This window comes from Pinus tabuliformis, chromosome 5_2, assembly GCF_031772625.1.
Source record: "Pinus tabuliformis cultivar Carrire ecotype Pingquan chromosome 5_2, CPIR1, whole genome shotgun sequence".
In the NCBI taxonomy this organism is placed as follows: Eukaryota; Viridiplantae; Streptophyta; class Pinopsida; order Pinales; family Pinaceae; genus Pinus; species Pinus tabuliformis.
Genome location: NC_142306.1, coordinates 920,299,885 through 920,320,660, shown reverse-complemented (window position 1 = coordinate 920,320,660; position 20,776 = coordinate 920,299,885). Strand labels below are relative to the sequence as shown.

The 20,776-nt window shown below is 38.5% G+C and overlaps 1 protein-coding gene across 7 annotated transcripts in view; it reads left to right on the top strand.

The window, feature by feature from the left end:
* The window catches only part of LOC149162279 (uncharacterized), a 342,764-nt gene that overhangs the window by 52,488 nt on the left and 269,500 nt on the right, over positions 1-20,776 (top strand). For all 7 annotated transcript variants that reach the window (XM_089437188.1, XM_089437190.1, XM_089437185.1 and 4 more), the window contains exon 9: positions 14,075-14,201. In XM_089437188.1, coding sequence (XP_089293314.1) covers positions 14,075-14,201 — 127 coding nt within the window. The remainder of the gene's footprint in view (positions 1-14,074; positions 14,202-20,776) is intronic.

The following is a 20,776-nucleotide window of genomic DNA, read 5'->3' as shown; positions in this document are numbered from 1 at the left end:
CGACGATCGCTCATCGACAAGGTCTCCATTGTCGCTGCCACTGCCTCCCCCTGACTTGCAATATGCCGAAGCGATCTGGATCGTTGATTGGCCAGATCCAACGGCTGAGATTAAAGCGGATCCCAAGGGCTTTCCTTTGCAACCATTTCGATCGGTGGAGGCCTTAAGAGGATTTTGAAGGCTTTTGGGGCACTTTGTATCCATTTTTGGGCATCCTTCTGTGCGCAAACAACCCAATCAGGACTACCTTTGATCCTCAAATGTTGGATTATGTAGCAGAGCTAACACTAACAGTTCATTGCTAACAGGACTGGTTTACCCCAAGCAGTTTCATGAACCTCTTCTCATGTAGAAGTGTTTTGTCAGAAACATGGCATACTAGATTGCATTGATGGATTATTGTTGCTAGATCTAATTGATCCTTGCATTGATGCACCCCAAGCCAAATAGAGTTTGAACATATATAGCTGTGACAGAGATATCTTCATGGATTAAGAGAATGTTGCTAGCTTAGGATTGTGGTTTCTGCCTCCTTGCGTGAGAGGGAGAAAGGATGAATATGGTATTCTTTTCTTTATGATATGTATTTGCTCTAACATAATATTTGATTTAATGTTCTATATGAACAGGAAAAACAAAAGACTGCTACTCGAAAGTACTATATGAGGCAGTATGGCAGAACTCTTCAGTGAGCTATTTAAACTGGTACCAGATATGAGCACTTTGATCTTCATAAAGCAACGTGGATTGATGGATGTGACCCTCCTAGGTAAGGGTCCAGGCTGATCGAGAACACTGAGCTATGCTCCTCCCCCATGTTTGAGCTCACAGGGACAGGGATTGAGCCTGGGAGCTTTTAGGGTTGAGGTATCTCTGAACAATAGGATGGTTGTGATCTTAACCCTTTGTGGTAAATAGTATCTCACCTATTGTCACCTTAGGGTGTGCATGATCCTTGTTATTTATGACAAGTTAGGTATCTCCCCCTTTCATGATTAGACAAAATATACCCTAGTATGCATCCTACCCATAAGCGGGGCTTGTTGGGATTACCTCTCCATTTGGCCAATGGGCTGAGATGACTTGAGATGGTGTGATCCTTGCATGTCAAGTGGTATCTTGCTCAAGTATTGAGGATGCAGGTAGGTGTTCTACCACCTGACTCTTGAGGTCAACGTGGGAAGATTAGTAGACATTGGGATGGTTGTGGTCTCTACCCTATATGTCAATTTTGGTCTCACTTGTTGACTAGACAACAAGGTGGATTTGATCCTTGCTGGTAGATGGATCTCGTTCATTGTCACTGGACGATAGGATGGATGTTATCATTACCTTCTATGGCAAGTTTGATCTCGCCTATTGATCTAACAATAGGATGGATGTGATCCTGGCCTGGTATATGGATCTCATTTGTTGTCATTGGATAGAGGATGGTAGCTTTAGCTCCCCTATGATGTCAGATTCTTCCTCTTTAGATTTAAGATTGTTCAACAACTAAAGATGGGAAAAAATGAGCCAAGACGAGATATGACTTGATGACTATGATGATTCTTTTTCAGATGACCGAATTGATTATTGGATATAGGGTGGAAGCAGGATGCTCCCCTATGATAATGATTGGGTTAATAGGTTGGTAGTTGGAGCTCCCCCCTATGATGATGATTGGGTTAATAGGTTGGTAGTTGGAGCTCCCCCCTATGATGATTCTTCTTCTTCTTCTTTAGATCGAGATTGTTCAACTGATGATCAAAGGACGACATGTGATGAGATGGATATCTTATTGAGATAGCTGTGGGATATGTCATCGAGACTAGGAGGATTTGAGGATTGATCTCCTCTAGCTTTGATTATGCATAATTAGGGTTTGAAGGGATGATCTCCCTTACCATTGGTTATGGATTCCTCTTCTTTAATGTGACAATATGATATGGGTCTTATCAATGATACAACCATTCGTCTTTCTTATGAGTGAGATATGTTCTCTCGAAATACATCATGATGTAACTATGATATATGGGGCTTATGATACAGATGGAAATTCCTCCCTAGGTGAGGTGGAGTGTTGAAATTGGCAGCCAGAGAGAAATTCCTAGAAGAAGCCCTAATTCAATTGGTTAAAAGAAATTATTATTTTGTTTGGGCAAGTGATCAAAATTATGTGAAAATATATTTTTGAATTTGAAAATTTCTATCCTAGATTCAAGTCGGTCTTTCTAAGATCAGGGTGACTCCTCCAATATAGGTTCCCTTGCACCCATCCGATTGCCTATAAAATAAACCTCCTTATGTTTCACTGGGGACATACACTCCTGCACTTTTGATCTGAGATTTTGTGGTGGATAAGGAGCTTTGTTAAGGCATTTTAGTGGTGGTCTATCTTGTTGCTACAGGGATGCAATCTCGCACATCTAAGGATTCTCGCATACAGTCTCTCGCATTACCACAAGACTCTTTGCATCTTGGCGTCTTTGCATATTGGCATTCTCTGCGATCTTGTTTCATAGTGTTATATTGGTCTCGACATCTCTATAATACAAGTATGTATGGTTTCGATATAATTGGCATTGATACAAAGCATGTGTGTTCTCTCTGCGATATAAACTTTGTGATATATGGCAATATGAAGGCTCTGCGATGTATGTCTCGGCTCACAGTTGTATATGAATGATCTTACACAACAATATATGTATGTTATGTATCATATGTATGGCCATGATCTCACTCCAAATAAGTATGATCTCACCCACAGTTGGTATGGCCCAGATTGCCCATTGTTGGTATGGCCCAGTTCGCCCTCGGTTAGTATGGCATAGTTCGCCCACGGTTGGTATGGCACGAGAGCCCATGGTGGTGGTATGGCCCGCATGGCCTAGTGGCACGAGAAACAGTGCCTAGTGTTTAGTAGTGCCTAGTGATTAGTAGTGCTTAGTGTTCAGCAATGCCCGATGGTCAGTGGTGCGTGGTGGTCAGCAGTGCCCGATGGTTAGCAGTGCCCGGTGGTTAGCAGTGCCCAGTGGTTAGCAGTGCTTGGTAGTCAGCAGTGCCTAGTGGTCAGCAGTGCCTAGTGGTCAACAGTGCCTGATGGTCAGTAGTGCCTAGTGGTCAGCAGTGGTTAGTGCTTAGCAGTGCCTAATGGTCAGCAGTGCTTAGTGGTCAGCAGTGCCCGATGGTCAGCAAGGCCCGATGGTTAGTAGTGCTCGATGGTCAGCAAGGCCTGATGGTAAGCAGTGCCCAGTGGTCAACAACGTCTGATGGTTAGCAGGGCCCAGTGGTCAACAATGCCCAATGGTCAACATTGCCCGATGGTTAACATTGCCCAATGGTTAACATTGCCCGATGGTTAGCAGTGCCTAGTGGTCAACATTGCCCGATGGTTAGCAGTGCCCAACAGTTAGTAGTGCCCAATAGTTAGCAGTGCCCAACAGTTAGTAGTGCCCAATAGTTAGCAGTGCCCGATGGTTAGCTAGGCCCAATGACAATGGTTGGCATGGCCCAGTGACAATGGTTCGTATGATACAATGTGGCCGATGATGTGATGATGTATCTTACTATGGATGTACTTTGTATCTCAGCTGAAAAATTGATGAATATCTAATAAAAGAAGAATAATTGAATTCTAGGTTTTCCCCCTTGTGGGGTTTTGCCCTGGTCTCCGACCAAATCCTGGTGTCTCTAGTTCTGCATGCTCTTATTCTAATGTTCCTTTTATTGTTCCACTACATTGTAGATGATATTGTTATTTCTACATAATTGCTAATGATGTGATGACGTTATGGGGTGAATGCATAGAAGTATAAAATTGCAATTATCAACAACAAAGAACAATATAACCCTAAGAAAAATTAACAACTTCTTGTGTCCATTGTCTTTTATGATCTTCATGGTTTATGGTCTTCGTAATCGCTTGATGAAAAGAATCTTATTAAGAATGATAAGAAGCTAACAAATGTTCACAGGCAATTATTAAGGATAGGCGAATTGTTTTAATAGCTTCCCTACTTGATTCTCCAACATGGTTTCAGAGCTAAGGTGAAGGGAAGGCAGCTTGAAGATCATTCTTGTTGGGATACAAGAAGGTTGTTTGTCAAAGGGAATCATTTGCTAAGGACACAAGGAAGAGGATCTATTGACTTAGAAGGAAGAATACTATAAGCTCTCATTGAAGGCTCTCCGGTGCACTCTATCATCTTGAAGCAGAACATCTATCTTTCTCTCTTGAAGATTCTTTGCTATTGAAGGACATATTTTAAGTCTCTTGAAGGTTCTTGAAAGCATCAAGATTGTTAAGGCATCATCAAGGACACTTGTTTGACAAGTAAGTACCATATTGTCTTCCATGTCTCAATCTACCAAATCAAATGGATTCATTTTGCAAGGAAAGCAACAAGCTTGTTGGATCAAAAAAATTCCTTGCATGGAAAAAGAGGATTGATTTGGTCGCCTGGATTGTACAACTTATGCAACAACACTCAGGGCAGGGGTTGTCACTATGATCCTTGCGCTCTCCATTTAAGCTATCTCTTAGATGCAGGCTAAGGGGGGTAGTCCCTACAGATGGAATGATGAGAAACCCGTTTGAAGCCAACAAGCTTAGGGGATACAATTGAATGTCCTAGCAACTTGACTTAAAATTATGTGACGAGTAAGATTAATAAGCACAATCAAATTAGATTCTTAACGAACAAATGATAGACCAGTGCCTTGAAATTAGAAAGTACTTTCACGATAGAGATTAATGTATCAAGTTACTGAATGGACAGTTGCCACAAGATGTAAAATCTATCCTAGATGAAGTGCAGGATCTAATCTAATGTGAGATGCAAAACCTTGGTTATTTCTAATTAAATGCCTAGTCTAGGTGAATCCTTCCTCTCAGTTATTTTGAAGCTAGTCACAAACGCAAGTTGTGGAGAGAAGTCCAGGGAAGGAGGCTAAGGCCTCATTAATGATACCTCTCTTGGAGTTCTAATGACCTAGATGCCTCTGTTCCCACAAGGGATTGCCCACAAGAGAACTGTAAGATCACCTATGTTAAGTACGAATGAGGGTCTAGACTTCTCAAATTGGGTGAAGAAGGTGGTCTTAATTGTCTTACAACCAAGCTTATGCTTGGAGGTAAATTTTAAATATGCACTTCCAACCTCGAATGAAAATGCAAATGATGTTAGAATGCTTCAATGAGATTACAAGTATATAATATACTCCAATACGACAATATTAGACCACTTGCAACTAAGATATTTCAAAATTACTTATCAATTTGAAATCACAATATGATAATAGCAATAAATGAATCACTTTAGAGAACGCTTAGAGATTATCCCAATGAAACAAGATTAGCAATATTAATTACTCGATGATCCAAGGTGCTTATTAGAGCTCATCAATGTGTTAATTATAGTTCTTGTTATAGTTCTCTTATGCTTATTTTATGAGACAATTAGAAGCAATAGAGACTTGCAATGTTTCTTTAAGCACAATAGCAACAAGCACCAATAGAGTAATGAGATTGCTGACAATGGTATACAATGTCGATAATGGGACTAGCAAACAATTAACTAATGATGTAGTGCTAAAATGGCATTCATATAATGATGCAAGGGTGCAAGGAAGCAAAAGCTAGTATGCTTATCCTCACAGCCAAAGAGAGACTAATGCAATCATTTAACTAATGATTATATCTTTCAATGACCATTAAGGAGATGTACTAGATTTTAATGAACACGTATGCCAATCAGATTAGTCCACTGTCACTATGAAAACAGTCCCAAAAGTCACTTGTGATATGGTCAAAACAATAATGATTAAGCCCTTAGTTAATGTATGATGACTTTTTAAGTTTATTAGGTTGATTTAGGACTTGATTTAGGCTTAGATCTTAGTGATCTTTATGCCACTGTTATGTTACTTCAGATATGGAAATGCTTATGACAGTTAAGAAGAGAGTGAGTGCAAGAAGAGATAGAACCCTTGAGGCCTTGAAGCCTTCTTCCAGGAATGAGTATGCCAAGTTGAGACACCAAAGGGGCTTGTCACCCTTCCAAACACCTACAAATGCAAATGATTAGCCTTCAAACCCAAATATAATGATATATTAGACCTTCAAGCGTATGTGGCTAGGCCTAGAAGGCCTCTAGAAGCTTGCGGCCTAGTGAGATAATGACCATGGGCCTTGCTACTAGGGCTAGAAGATCTTGGATGATATAGCAGTAAGATAAATAACCCTTATAATACCTTTTCCAAATGAATAGAAGCCTACAAAACCAAAGGTTAGCCAAAAAATAAAACCAAATACTAAGCCTTTAGAGATCAGAGATTTACAATGACAAATAGTCATTGAGAAACTGATTCAAACACTTCCCAAAATTGTGATTAGGCCTGCAAACATTAGTTAGATCAGAGGTCAAGCAAATATGATCAAGAAAAAATTTCCCAAACCCTTGCATTAGGGCTTAAGGCCTTCTCCAAGGTCTACGTCAAGGTTCCAAGAGCCCAAAGAGGGATGCAACTAGATCTTTTAGGGTTCTTAGGCCTGCGACCTTTGCTCTTAGCCTCCAATCTTCTTGCAGTTTTCCTATACGAGCAAAAAATGTTAGATTCAAGCCCAAAAATGATTATAATCACAAGGAATCCACCTGCAAAAAACACTTTAGATGTCAAATCTTATGAGAAACTCGGTCTATGTAGTGAATTAGGCCCTTTGGCGCTAGTGGCTCCCACAAGGAGACTAGGCGTTGAGATTTTAGGATACGGGTCTTATAGATTAGGGCTTCAAGACCCTAGATCCACCCTCAAAAGGAGAACACTCTCCCTCCTTAGGCTGGACGACTCCTCCAAAAGAAACAAGGTGCCCATACCCTAGCTGTCTAAGCTAGTTGAGGGCTTAAACCCTCTAACTTCTAATTTGTCTTTGAAAATTTTGATCTTTGGCACCTGCAAGTTAGATAAATAGAACCATCTACAAGATCTAGAAGAAATTTGAAAATAAAACCCCAAAAATTTATTTACAAAATGAAAAATAAAATACAAGGGTTAGTAGGGTTATATTCACAAATTTTTTACACTATACAATAAAATTTAAGCTCTAATTAGCAAATAAATCTTGTATAGCCCAAGTAGATTTTTGAGAATGAGATAGATAAATATTTTTTTAATTAATATATTGACCAAAACCCTGCACCATAAATTGTTAGATCAATCTGAGAAGCCACACAAGTTTAAGGTCTCCTCAAAGTGTATGTATTTGGGGGTTTCCCAAGGGTTGAATCACTTGAATATCTCTACACACTTTGAAAGATAAATTGTTAGTTTCAAAAGGGGTTTAGATACACATTTAAAACCCTCAAGATCTAGAGATACTTGCTAGATCGAGTGAGCATAAAATGTTTCTCTAGAACCCAACACCTAAAGCAAGATACCTGTGCTAATAGATGATCCAACTATTGGCTATTGAAACAACAATATTCAATATTACACAATTAGAGCATTAAGAGTATCCAACACATACCATAAATCATTGAGAGAGAGACACCTTGAATTGAAACCCCAAAGACTTATGCTTTATTATCAAAAGAAATCCAACAGAGCTTAGCTCAATACATCATCAGTTGAAGTTGAAGTTAGGAGCTAGAAAGCTTCCTTATATAGAAAATGAGAGGGATAAACCCCTCCAAGTGGAAAATAACTGCTAGTAGCTCAATCCATGGCTTGAATCCTCATAATTTTTTTTTGAATCCTTGATTAGTTGGCTCGAATCTCCAAAAGAGTTCGATTTTCCTTGTTTACTGGGTTGGAAGGATCAAACTTTGACCTGTGGACCACTGGAGGATCTTCAAAAAACAAAATTGTCGTTACCTGTGCAAAATAGGTAACTGCTTGGTGCAAAAAATTTGAATTGTTGGGAAAATAGTCTTCCTCGGTCCAACAAATTTTTTGACTGGGCCATCCTGCCTTGGAAATGAGGCTTTTTATTTTTGACTTGAATTTTTCCCTTTTGAAAAATAGCCTCAATAATTTTTTGATAATTTTTCCACTTGGAGAGTAATTAATTTTTCCTCTCATTTTATTTTTTGACAATTTTTGGCTAATTTTATTTTTATTTTGCTAGAAAATTAATAATAGACTCAAGTGGGGATTACAAATATTTTTCCACCCTCTAAGTGGGTCTAAAAAATATTTTGGTAATGGTGTTCTAATTATGAGGAACCATTCACCAAAAATATTTCTAGACACACTTTTACATCAAGATATTACAATAATCAACCCTTAGAAGGGGAATTTTACACATAGACACAACCTCTTTAGACACAACGAAATTCTGCGACACGAGACACATGATATAGTATGATAAAATACATAGACTCGATATCACTAGGACTTACCTTGCCTCATCAATGAGTTCCACCCTAGCTTTGGGGTATATATGGGAGAAAAACTTTGCTAATTATTCGTGTCTAAAAACACAAATAATTAGGGAGGTTAAAAAACTGCCTAGAGTGAAACCCTTTGACAAGAATCACATGCTTACCTAGGTGTTGTTACATGGATTAATAATCATACTAGAATCATTTTACAATAAAAATAATAGAATTTGGAATTACAATGATGATAATGACTTAAAATTTTTGATCCATTGCTTTATACTCTACTTCTTGGAACTGTTGACATGTACATGGTCAACAATGCTCATAGAAAATGAAGTCATGGACAATGTTCTTGGCGAAGTTATTGAACTAGAAAAAGAGAAGACTCAAGAATTAGCAAGATACAAGAAGGGAGAAGTGAGGGCACAAAGGATTCTTATTGAATCTATAAATGATCATGTCATTCCCTTTGTTGCTGATTTGAGTACATCTAAAACTATCTATGATAAGTTGGTAAAATTGTACTCTATAAGTACCTCAAGTCAAAAAATATCCTTAAGGAATCAACTATATAAATCAAGGATGTCAAAAAATGAAGATATGGCCACATATCTTATGAAGATCTCATAATTGAGGGACTAGTTGCAAGGGCTTGGGGAAGTCATCTCTTATTCAAAGATGTCTACTTGTGTACTAAATGCTTTGCCATCTGAATGGAGCAGTTTTGTGACTAGTGTCTACTCAAGAAAAGATACTACCGCTTTGATGAACTATGGGCCAATTTGTCTTGGAAGAAACAAGATTGAAGGCAAAAGATGACACCAAGCCGAATGAAAGGTCTAAAGCTTTCGCTGTAAAATCCAAGAAGAAGAAAAGAAAGTTTGGAAAGTCCAAAGGAAAACAAGATATGTCCAAGATACAATGCTTTGGGTGCAATGAATCTGGACATTTTAAGGGGGATTGTCCAAACAAGAAAAACTACAAAATAAAGGAAAGGAGTGGAGCTCACATGGCTGAAGAATATGAAGAATATGTTGAAAATCAGATGTTCTATGCTGTAACAATCACTTATTACAAGACTTATTTATGTTGCAATATTAGTCAAGCAATTGTAGATATAACATAAATCAAATGCACAATAGAAGACAATGAAGAACAGAATGAGACATAGAGAATTTAGTCCAAATGACCAAGGAAAAACCCACAAGGGGAAAACTCAATCACATTCTTCTTTGGTTAGATATCAATTGTTCAGTAGAGATACAAGGTATAATAAGAGATCAAGAAAATGAGTAAGTTCGCTCAAATATGAAAAAGTTGTAGCATGAAGATCAATGGTAGTAGCAGTTGATGCAAACACTGAATCAACCTTCAAGTTTTGCTCTTACTCTCCAAGTCTCTCTCTCTCTCTCACACACACAATCTTCTTCAAATCTCTCCAACTCTCTATCTCAAGTTCGAATCTTTCATTCACAATGCACAAGTAGTGAGGAGTTGAGATGATATGAGATACATATATACGAGGAGCAACAAACTCTGGTCATAAAGGAAAAATAATACACATGCCTTGAGGAAGAGTAACATATGCCATTTAGGGAATGTAACTCATGCCATTATGAAGATGTAACACATGCCTTGTAACTTATGTCATTAAGAGGAAGACAACACATGCCTAGATGGAGGAATCTCACATGCCTTAGTAACTTATGCCATAAAGGAGAGAGGTACGCATGCCTTAGTAACTTATGCCATAAAGGGGAGAGTGTAACATATGCATTAAAGAGTGCATAAGAGGAATCTTTTATGATGTCTCTTTAATGAGTGTAAGAGAGTGTAAGAGGAGTGCAATGAATCCATTAAGGGAGAGAGAGAGTAACAAATGCATTAATTGAGTGGAGTTACACATGACATGATTGAGTCCCATGATCGAGCGGCTTGAATTTCTTTTTAATAATAATATAATATTATCATAAAGAGGATAATAGTAATAATAATAATATTGATGATTAAGTTGAGATTACCAATTGATGCAAGGTGATTTACTATTTTTGGAAATTCGTACTTGAGATGGTAGACACGACTTTCTAATTTCAGAAAGTCACTCCAGAACTGTTAGAAATGAAATTTTAGATAAGGAAATTCATCCCTGAGCTGCCAATTTTCAATACTATGAAGTTTAAGACAAGCTAAAAAGCTTGTGGCTATATCTTCCTAGTTGAAGGGATGTAGGGAATCTCCTCTATGCTTGAGAGGGAGTAAGAATCCTTAAATGTTTGACAAGGAGCAAGGATCTATTCCCTGATCAAGAGGGAATGGGGATCTCCTCTTTGGTTGAGAGGGAGTGATGATGGACATCATATTTTCCATGTGTCATGCACTAGACCAAGACTAACAACTCTAAGTCTAGTGAAGGCACTAGGAAGGATAATGGAGGATTGGAAAGGCATATGGGAATTATATTCCTTGAGAATGAAGAATCCAAGATAGGAAGTAGTCCTGTGGACCAACACTCTTTGAAGATGGGTAGGGTATCCAAGATAAGAGTGGTCCAAGAGGACCGATATTTTGTGAGGATTAGGAATCCAAGAATAGAATAGTCCTAAAAAGACATACCTACTGAACATTCAGAGGGGGTATGTGCCTTAAGAGGTAGTGTGGTGTCTCACATAAATCCACCTAGCATTTTACTCTAATCTAGTGGAGAGATAGAGTTTGTTAGTCAAGGCCTTGCTATGTTGACAACGCTAGTTATGAAGTACATGCTTGAGAATGGCTTATCAATCCGACTCTTCTTATGAGAATATTTCAGTTTGAGAGAATCCTTGTACCGGTTATGTAATTATGAATACCTCCCTTGTTATGAGGGAGTGTTGGAGAATGTAACTAGTTTCTGTCTTCATTATTACTTTTGTACTTATGACATTGTATATTTTTGTAAAAAGAAGAAAATAAATTATTATTTTAAGCATGAGTTTCATGATCAAGTTGATTTGTCTTCTAGGTCAAGCATGTTCTTCATGCTTCTAGGGTTTGTCAAGTCAAAAATATGTTAGTGATAAGTCTTGGAGTCAAGTCCCGTTTGGACATTGATAAGAAAGTGGCAGCCCTATTTGGGGTTATTCGACCTCCTCTTATGTGTATATATAAGAACAATTTGACCTCATTTGGGAGTCATCCAAGAAAATTCGATCTCTTGTGCAACAAGGAGCTAGAATCAATGAAAAGGTCAAGAGAAGAAGTCAAAGCAAAAGAAGAAGAAAATCAAAGTCAAAAGAGAGAGAAACTACCCTAGAAAACCTCTCACGTGCGAAATTTCAGAGTTGCAAGAAGGCCGAAAATTGCAGGTCTGTTGTAGGAGGCCAAAATTCTGTTGTAGGGGCCGAAATATGAAGTTTGACCAATTTTGGAAGGGTTTGACCATTGTTGACTTGTGGAGACTTTGACTTGTTGGAAAAGCTTGGAAGGAGGGTTGACTTGGGGCTTGTGAGTGGACTTGGTCTTGGCATTTGGGTCTTGGATTTCTCATTTGATTTGATTCTATAAGAAGAGAAGAGATTCTTTTTGGGTTTCTCTTTCGAGGGTTTTTGCCCTGGCTTGGAGCCTACTTCTTGTGTCCATTTTCTTTTATGATCTTCATGGTTTATGGTCTTGATAATTGTTTGATGAAAATAATCTAATAAAGAATAATAAGAAGCTAACAAAGTTCACAAGCAATTATTAAGGATAGGAGAATTGTTTTAATAATTGTCCAACTTGATTCTCCAACACTATGGGAAGTTGTTGAGGAAAGATCTGAGTTGGACTCTATTGAATATGGCACAACAACAATGCCAAGGTGTTGATTGATCTGGGAACAAGGCTAAAGTTTTGACTGGCCCAACAGCGATGCGAAAATATTTAACATAGATTCGTCTAAAGTTATGGGTTCAACGACGAGAAAACAAAGTAAACAAAAACAAATGTGTGCAAGAAGAAGGGAAAAAACAAGAAAAATATTCATGAGAACATAGATAATGGCATTTTCTGTTTTGCATCACAACAAACCATGCACATGTGATCCAAAAGGATCGAGGGCTGAAGCTTGTTACCACATCGATAAGATAAGATAAGATATTTTTTTAATGTCCAACAAATGACCACAAAAGTAGGTCAGTGGGACTAAAGGATACATCTAGTGTTAATATAATGTGGGAGTGCAAAAATAGCTCCTATATAATGAGAGAGAAAAATACAAGAAACTGAAAGTATAGCCTAGGTTAAGCACTAAGTTTATCTAAGACTGAAAATGAAGTGTACACAATAGTAGCATATATGGGGTGATATAAAGTGAAAATGTCCAAGGTAGGAGTTGGACAACTCGATCCTAGTCAAGAAGTAGAGAGAAATATCTGATGGCAAAGGGGGTGACTGATGTTGCACAAGATTGTTGTTGGAGTCCTCCAGTACAATGGGGGGATTGGATTGTATGACTCTGTGGGGGCTGTAAGAGTGAGGAAGCTAAGTTCTCCTACCATCTGAGGTTGAAGGGAAGAAACTCTAAATAGATCTTGTCTGCTCCGCTGGGGTTGGGAGGCTTATTTGACATCATATTAGTCTTGTAGCAGCTATAGAGGAGGTTACATGAGATATCATATTCGTCATCTACTGCATCAACATCATCTTCAGTGATCTGGCACCAGTCCTTGCCCGCACACTGCTTAGTGATATGCACGGTTAGGAAGGGGCTGCCAATGCCCCCTTTTTAACTTCTTGCAGAGTTTTTGATCCCTGACAATTGCATCATGCATGGCATTCACATTTGGCCCATATCACATGTAAATGTATACTCCATTGCAAAACAGGGACCTGATTTGAGTATATTATCACCAATTGACTAAATCCCCAAGTTTTCTTCAAGGTTCTTTATGCTCAATTATTTAAATGAGGGGTTAATGTCATTTCCTAGGCTAATGCCACCAAAAAATCACTATGTGGATGCTATCAAATGTTCACGAGAGCAAGAGGAGGAGCGGGCACCCTTTCTGGACACTGCATAATGCACATTATGGAATATATTTTAGTCATACTAAGTTCAAAGTTAGTCATGGGTTAAGTCAGTGGTTTGGCTTTAGGTCTAGTGTTTTAGTGGCTTAGTTTAGTCTTTTTGTTATACAACTAATTTTTTCCTTACGAACAATATTTGCTGGTTTTAGCCATAACATGGTTTGCTTTGGCTAGTAATGCTCATGATTCATTCTCGCTTCTTAGCTTTGAAAATGATATACGTTTTTTAATTGATCTGTATTTCTTCATTATTGGGTTTGCTTTTTGTTCCATGCTTTTTGGAACATTCTTTGACAATGGTATTAAAGGTGGTGAATTATTTATGTTTCATTCATTTGATATACCTTCTGCTATTTAGACATCTAAGATTCTATGTTGTTAGGTATACAGATGAAAAATTGTTAGATGCTATGCCTAAAGAACATTTACGGATTTCAGGTTTCTAATTACCTGTCATGTGGTTAAATATGATAATAATGTGGTGGGGTATAGCCCATGGGGCTTTGGATTGACGGTGAATGGTTGCACTATTAAGGCACTCCTTGCAATAGGTCACCGGTTCAAATCCCCTGTGGGTCCTACCTACAAAATAAATGTGGTGAGGGAATTTTTATTCCATGTAAATTACTGGTTCATTTTGTAATCTTTTTGACTTTCCGTTGATGCAGGATTTGAGTTAATCACCATATGGGCAGATAAGGTGGTTGAAAGTTCTGTTGAGATGGCTGAATTTGAAAATGCCTCTGTGCTTGAAGCCGATAAGTGGTTTCTTGTGCCCATAACTATCATGGATGTGTAAGTTTTCTTGATCACAATTTGTTATAAATCTGTCAACATGTAGAAGAATAATAGATGTAATGAGTCTGCATGTTAGTGCCCTACATGATACATCATAAGAAAAATATTTTTATTAATATTCAACAAATGATAAAAAAAAGTAGCTCAATGTGACTAAGTGGCAGAACATTAATAAAAATATTCAAGAATTCAATGGTGTACCACTCTGAAAGTGAAATAAATGAAATAGATAAAAGCTGAAGGCATGTGAAATAGATCACAGATTGAAGTGGAAAAATAAAAGGAGAGATAAAGCTCCACTTGATCAAGATGAAGAAGTAGAGAGTGAGGAGAAGGAAGCATCATCTGCCCTATCTAACAATGAGAAGGCACTGATATAGATTCTCCTCATCTTTAATTCGATTTTCCACAAGAGATACAATAGACGAATAAATTGCATTGTTCAAAATCAGTCTTATTAGAACGGTTGATTGGACTGATTCACACACAAACAAATCTTGAATCGGTGGGTGAACTGGGTAGAAATATTCCACACTAGGGAAATCAATACAACCATCTCTTTACTAGAGGTTTCCTGCATCTTAATCCTGTGAATTTTCAGTCGTAGGGCTGTTATGAAATCTACATAAAACATCGACAACATTGAATATCAGTTCACCTCTTAACAACTCCAGTCCACTAAGAAATAAAAGAGGAGATACCAATGCGTGCCAAGTTGCCAACAAGTTTCTTCCTCTAGGGCGATCTTATCATGCATAAACTAGATCTGATATTCACTTTATGAAAGCTGAGAATACAGCAGCAAATCTACTCGACCCTCTTCAATATTAATTTTAAACCACTGAACAATTTCAGGGATTGAAGGTTCAGAATTTCATTTGGCAGCCATATCTACAAAGCCAAAACAAGCAACGCCAGACTGATCCAGTCTTTGCCTCGGTCTTTGTCTTGCCACTTTTGCTGCCAGTGTTTGAGAGCTTACCGGTGTTCGAGAACTTTGAGTACATCGCAGAAGACAGAATGGCTTAAGGCCTTTTCCACCAGTTCACTTGTTTTGTCTGACTCATGTTAATTCTTAACAAGCAAGACATACAGGTGCTGGAAATTGCAAAATCATGAAGAAATAATAGATGACTGAAAATGAAATCTGCAATAGAGAATTTTGGACAGATGAAAACTTCATATGTATGTATAAAGATGAAGTTCATGTACATATGTTAATTTGGGTATGTTCTATGATTTACAACAGAAGTCAACACTTTGACTTATCTAGATTTGAGTATAGATCATCTCCTATAACAATGAGATCAGTTGAAGACATTCTGCTTCAACTGATTCTCCAAGGTGACTCCTTCACCTATCATCATGCTGCATCTGGTCTTCTAGTTGCACCACTGCATACTACACCATGCTGTACTAATCATGATTATCATCATGCTGCCCATGTCCATGACCTTATCCATCATCATGCTGCCCATGTCCATGACCTTATCCATCATCATGCTGCTCAAACTAATGTGCATCATCATCATGCTGCTGCCTCTGCTCCATGTATCATTGTACTGCCCATGCACATGATCTCATAGTGCTGCCCATCATGCTGCTGCCTTTGCCTCCTCATTGCTTCATCATGCTGCAACAATTTGCTTTTGTTGATATCAGCCTTAGCTACTTGCTATGGCTTGCAGCCTAGCAAAGCAGCTAGGCTATAGTTCCGAAATCCTCCATACAGTCTCCAACTACACAATCATGCTGTCATCTACAGTAATCCATTTTCATTTCAGACCTCTTTATAAGAGATCGTGACTTAGTGATATCTATAGATCCATCGGGATTTGTTCTCACCAGATCTTGACTGTAGTTATGTAGACAGAGTATCAAAGTAACATGCCTGTGGTTCTGATTTCCTATTGCCCACGAATATCTGCATATTGTGCGTGTATATAAATTGACTACGTGTATATATATTGACTGCGTGTATGTATATATGTTGCCTGAGTGTGTAAATATCTTCTCTATTGCTGTGTATATATATATGATGCCATCGTATATATATATATATATATATATATATATCTCTACGTTGTTTGCCTGCATATATAAATATATTGCAGCGTTGTATCATAGCCTGCGTACAGCTATGCGTATGGCCAGCGTTGATGCGTTCCACGTATTTCTTTCAACCACACTATCTGTTGATGCGTTCCACGTATCTTTTAAACCACGCTATTTGTTGGTGCGTTCTGCGTATCTCTGACTGCGTTGATGCCCACGCTATCTCTTAAACTACGCTTTCACCTTGAATGCTGCCTTCACCATTTGACTGCGGCCTTCATGTCCTGCGTATACATAGTCAGCGTATGACTGCCCAACGTATATACCATGAGCGTTCCATACATCATTGCGTCCCATAATATATATGACTGTTCTATATGACTGCGATCCATATAGCATATCTCCATTGCCATAGTTGCGTTATTATTAACAGTATATATATGTATTTCCATGACTGCGTTATTTCCTAGCTGTGCTAGGGTTTCACCATGTATCATTTCCTGAACAGCGTATGGAGATGAACAACGAATCATCTTCCTGTGTAGAATTAGGGCATCATTTGCTGCTAGGGCTGCTTCTCAGTGATTCTCCTTCTCCAAAATCCCAAGATGTGGAGAGGAGATCACCTTGAGAGTGTTTCTAAATGACATTAAATCCTCTTATATTTATACTAAAACGTACAGGTTGAATAGACATGACGTTTGGGCTTCTTGAGCCTATGTAAGAACTGGTCGGCTTGATAATAATTACATAATCGAAATAAATTCATATCTCCATAAATACTTATCAGAATCGGATGATCTTTGGATTGATCTTACACCTCTCGACAAGAGGGATCCAATAAAAATATTAGCTGCCATAAATAAGCTGACCCACATGGAGTTTGGCCCTAGTTGCCAATTTTAATAACATACCATGCCTCATCCCAAGGCTAGTGCAATCTTTTGGTTCTCCAAAACCTTGGTGACTTCGGCTATAATTGTTAGGGTTTCAATTATTATTAGCTTTTAGGATTTTGGGCAAATTAGACATCTTGAACTGGTTTATAAGAGAGGTGAATCTCATTGTAATAAATACATTGGTTATTCATAATATTAATAGATTGCTTATTCTTGCTCATGTGCAGCAGTTGGAGAAGATTGCAGTGTTGGCGGTGGCAGTACCAGTAGCAACACAAATGTAGAAATTATGAGGGTTGTAGTATAGATGCAGAGTTGGTAGTAGTAGTGTCAGCGTCAACAGTAGTACAGATGCAACATTTGCACAGTAGTTGGTGGGCAGCAATGTCAGACATAATTAGCGCAGAGGGAGATGTTACAAAGAAGGGTGATGCTTCAAGAGGTTGCATTACTAGAGCACATTCCTCGCTAAGACGGAGTGTTGATTTCTGGTAGCATCAGATGTGCTCTAAGCCTCAAAATTTGCAGGGAGGCTTGGACACATGTATTCCACATATTAGTTTTATTGAAATAACAAATTATTTTTAATGGAGGCCCAAGTTGAAACTTAGGAAATTAAAATAATTAAAGGGTATTAATCAAACTGTGGGTGAAACTTCTAGAAGAAGACGAGGATCAAGCCAAAATGATCTAAGCCATTGATTAGGATCTAATCTGGGCCATTGGTTCTCAACAGAAGGATTATAAGAGGAGATTTGATGGGCATTTGGAAGACACATTGGGTAGAGATGAGAAGATCGAATTTATGAAGCACAACAGTTGTCGAAACAGGAATTCGAAGTGATTTTTTGTAGTGAGGGGCAGGGATAGTTTCCAGAGGGAAGTTTTTCCTGGGCCGGAGAGTACAAGGTAGAGAGGGCATAACGACATCCAGGGAGGCTGACGTTGGGCCACGTAGAGCTACACTGTGGCAACGCAAAGCCTAAGAGGGAGATCGAATTCATGCTGAGGGAATCGAGTTTCAGAAGCTGGGAGCCGGGGTGTGAGATCGGAAGGCTGAGAGCTGAAGTTTCCAACTAGCAGAGGATCAGAAGGAGGGGTAGCGCAGTCCCAATAGAGGTGACGCAGAGACTGCGTGGGGTTGACGCAGTTCTACGCATAGGCTGATGCAGAAGGGACACAGAGGCTCATTTTCAGTGAGATCAGAGCCAGTTCTTCCCGTGACAGGGTGACATCATCTCAATATTTGTTTTTCCCAGTGTCTCTCTGTATCGGAGAGCCAATTGGGCATCCACCGAATTGTACTCAGAATTACTACTGCTTAATAATAAAACCCTCAGCTGCTGCACCGATTTTCCCGCATTGGGTTTTTTTTGGGACTTTTGTCCAAAAACAATGGTGTAATGTGTTGTGTATTTCTTTCTTGCTCAATTTTTTGTTTCCGCTTATAATTTAATTGGTGAAGACTGCAGTGTATTAGTTTCAGTGTTTACTGTAGGAAACAGTAAATAATTTGTTCAGTAATTAACAAATAGAAAGAACTTAATCAGTTGTTGCAGTGGTGATTCGGGTAATCAAATTTTCACAATAGAGTGAGTAAGTGGCTAGTTAGTTGAGCACAAGTAGTGTGTCAGATCAGCGAAGGGATAGACTAGGTTTTCAATAGATCACAAAGTTCTACCGACCAATAAGGAGATTGAGTGAGGGCTAAGCTACTCTGACAATCTCAACACAATTATTCTGCTCGCACATATGCACAGGAAGAGAGATCTGCGTGTCCATGCAACTAGCATGTGTGCATAGATAGGCAGATCTGTGTTGCCATACGATAGATCAAGTTCACAGTAGGGAGATCGATTTATCTTCAGAGTTGATCACTGTTTTCCAATAGAGAAAGGGGAGTTTTCCCTTGCTATAAATTTATGAAGATTTCCCTTTTGTTGAAGATAAGTAAAAAACACACAAAGTTGCAGGTTTTCCCTAGAGTTGGGGGTTTCTTGGTTATGTCTTGTGTACGATGTGTTGAATGTGTTTGTCTTCTGATTTATTTAATTTTACGTTGTGGATACTAAGTTAGAAAACTCATTGTATTTGTAATTTAAGTTTCCACAACAATAGGCTTTTGTATTTCTGGTTTTACACTTTAAAAATTGCAAATTTGTTACTGGGTTTTAAGGAAATCTAACGCTCTAGCTATTTGCATCTATGAGAATATTTCTCCAAGTAGCTCATGCATGCTCCATATGTTGGCAAGTAGGCAATTTGTTGATGCAGACTCCTTATGATGATGTGGCATGCATACTACCATGGATCCCAAGGCAGTGTGCATGGTTTTTAGTGTGTAGCGCTCCAACCTATCATGATGAATCAAACTCCAAACAAGATGTAAGGCACGAAGACATAGATAATCTAGTTTAGCAAAAATAACATAAGCTAATCATTTGGACTTACATAAGCAAACCATGGTGGTACTATGAAAATTCTTAGATCTAACAATCTCTGGAATCCTACTGCAACCAATTGAATCTACTTCACCTAGATCGTAAGTTACATTACAAACTTATTTCAAATTTCTTCATGAAATATTGAAGTAAATTATTGAAGCAACCTACACCAAATTAAATATGATTCTGAAAGATAGAAACTGAGCAAGGAAATACAAACACATAGGACACTGTTATTTTTGGACAAATGTCCCCGGAAAAACCCAATGCAGGAAAGTCGGTGCAACAAATTTGAGGGTTTTATTATTATGTAGGAGAAACTCTGAGTACAATTCTAAGACGCTCAACTAGCCATCTGATATAGAGAGAATACTGAACAAACACTGGTGAAATGATCACAACCTGTCATTGGGAGAATCAGTGACTAATCTTGCTGAATTGGAGGCTCTGTGTGGCTTCTGCACATAACTATGTCACTCTCGGTAGTCTCAGTGTCACTCCTCTTGGGTATTACGTTGTCCCTCTTTTGGATCCTCTGCTGGTTGAGAAAATCAAACTTCTGCCTCCCGAACTCACACCCCGGCTTTCGACAATTGAAACTCGATTTCCCTCAGTAGGAAACTCGATTTCCCCTCGAGGACTGCGCTGCCTTTGCATCAGCACTGTGTGGACTAGTGTCAGCCTTGCTCAAGATGACTTTCTGTTATCTCTCTGCCTCGTACTCTCCGAAAATTCCTTCTTCCAGATTCTCATTGCCCCTCTACTGCAAGAAATCTCCTCAATCGATTTTTCCTCCTGAGAACTTCTCACTTCAGAAAATCAATTTTCTTGATCTCTAAATGTGTTTTTTAAATGACCCTCAAGCCGCTTCTTATAACTTCCTATTGGACAACCAACGACCTAGATTAAAACTTAATCAAAGGCTCAGATCGTTTTGGCTTGATCTGTGTCTTTCTATGGAAGTTTCACCCATGATTAGATTAATACCCATTAATATTTTAATTTCCTTAAGTTTAGACTTAAAACCTCATTAAAAATATTAATTATTTTAATAAAATCATTTCTGTGTGGAATTTCCCAAGACGTTTTCTGGGTTCTTTGGAATACATGTGACCAATCCTCCCTGCAAAATTTGAGGCTTAGAGCACATCTGATGCTACCCCAAATCAACACT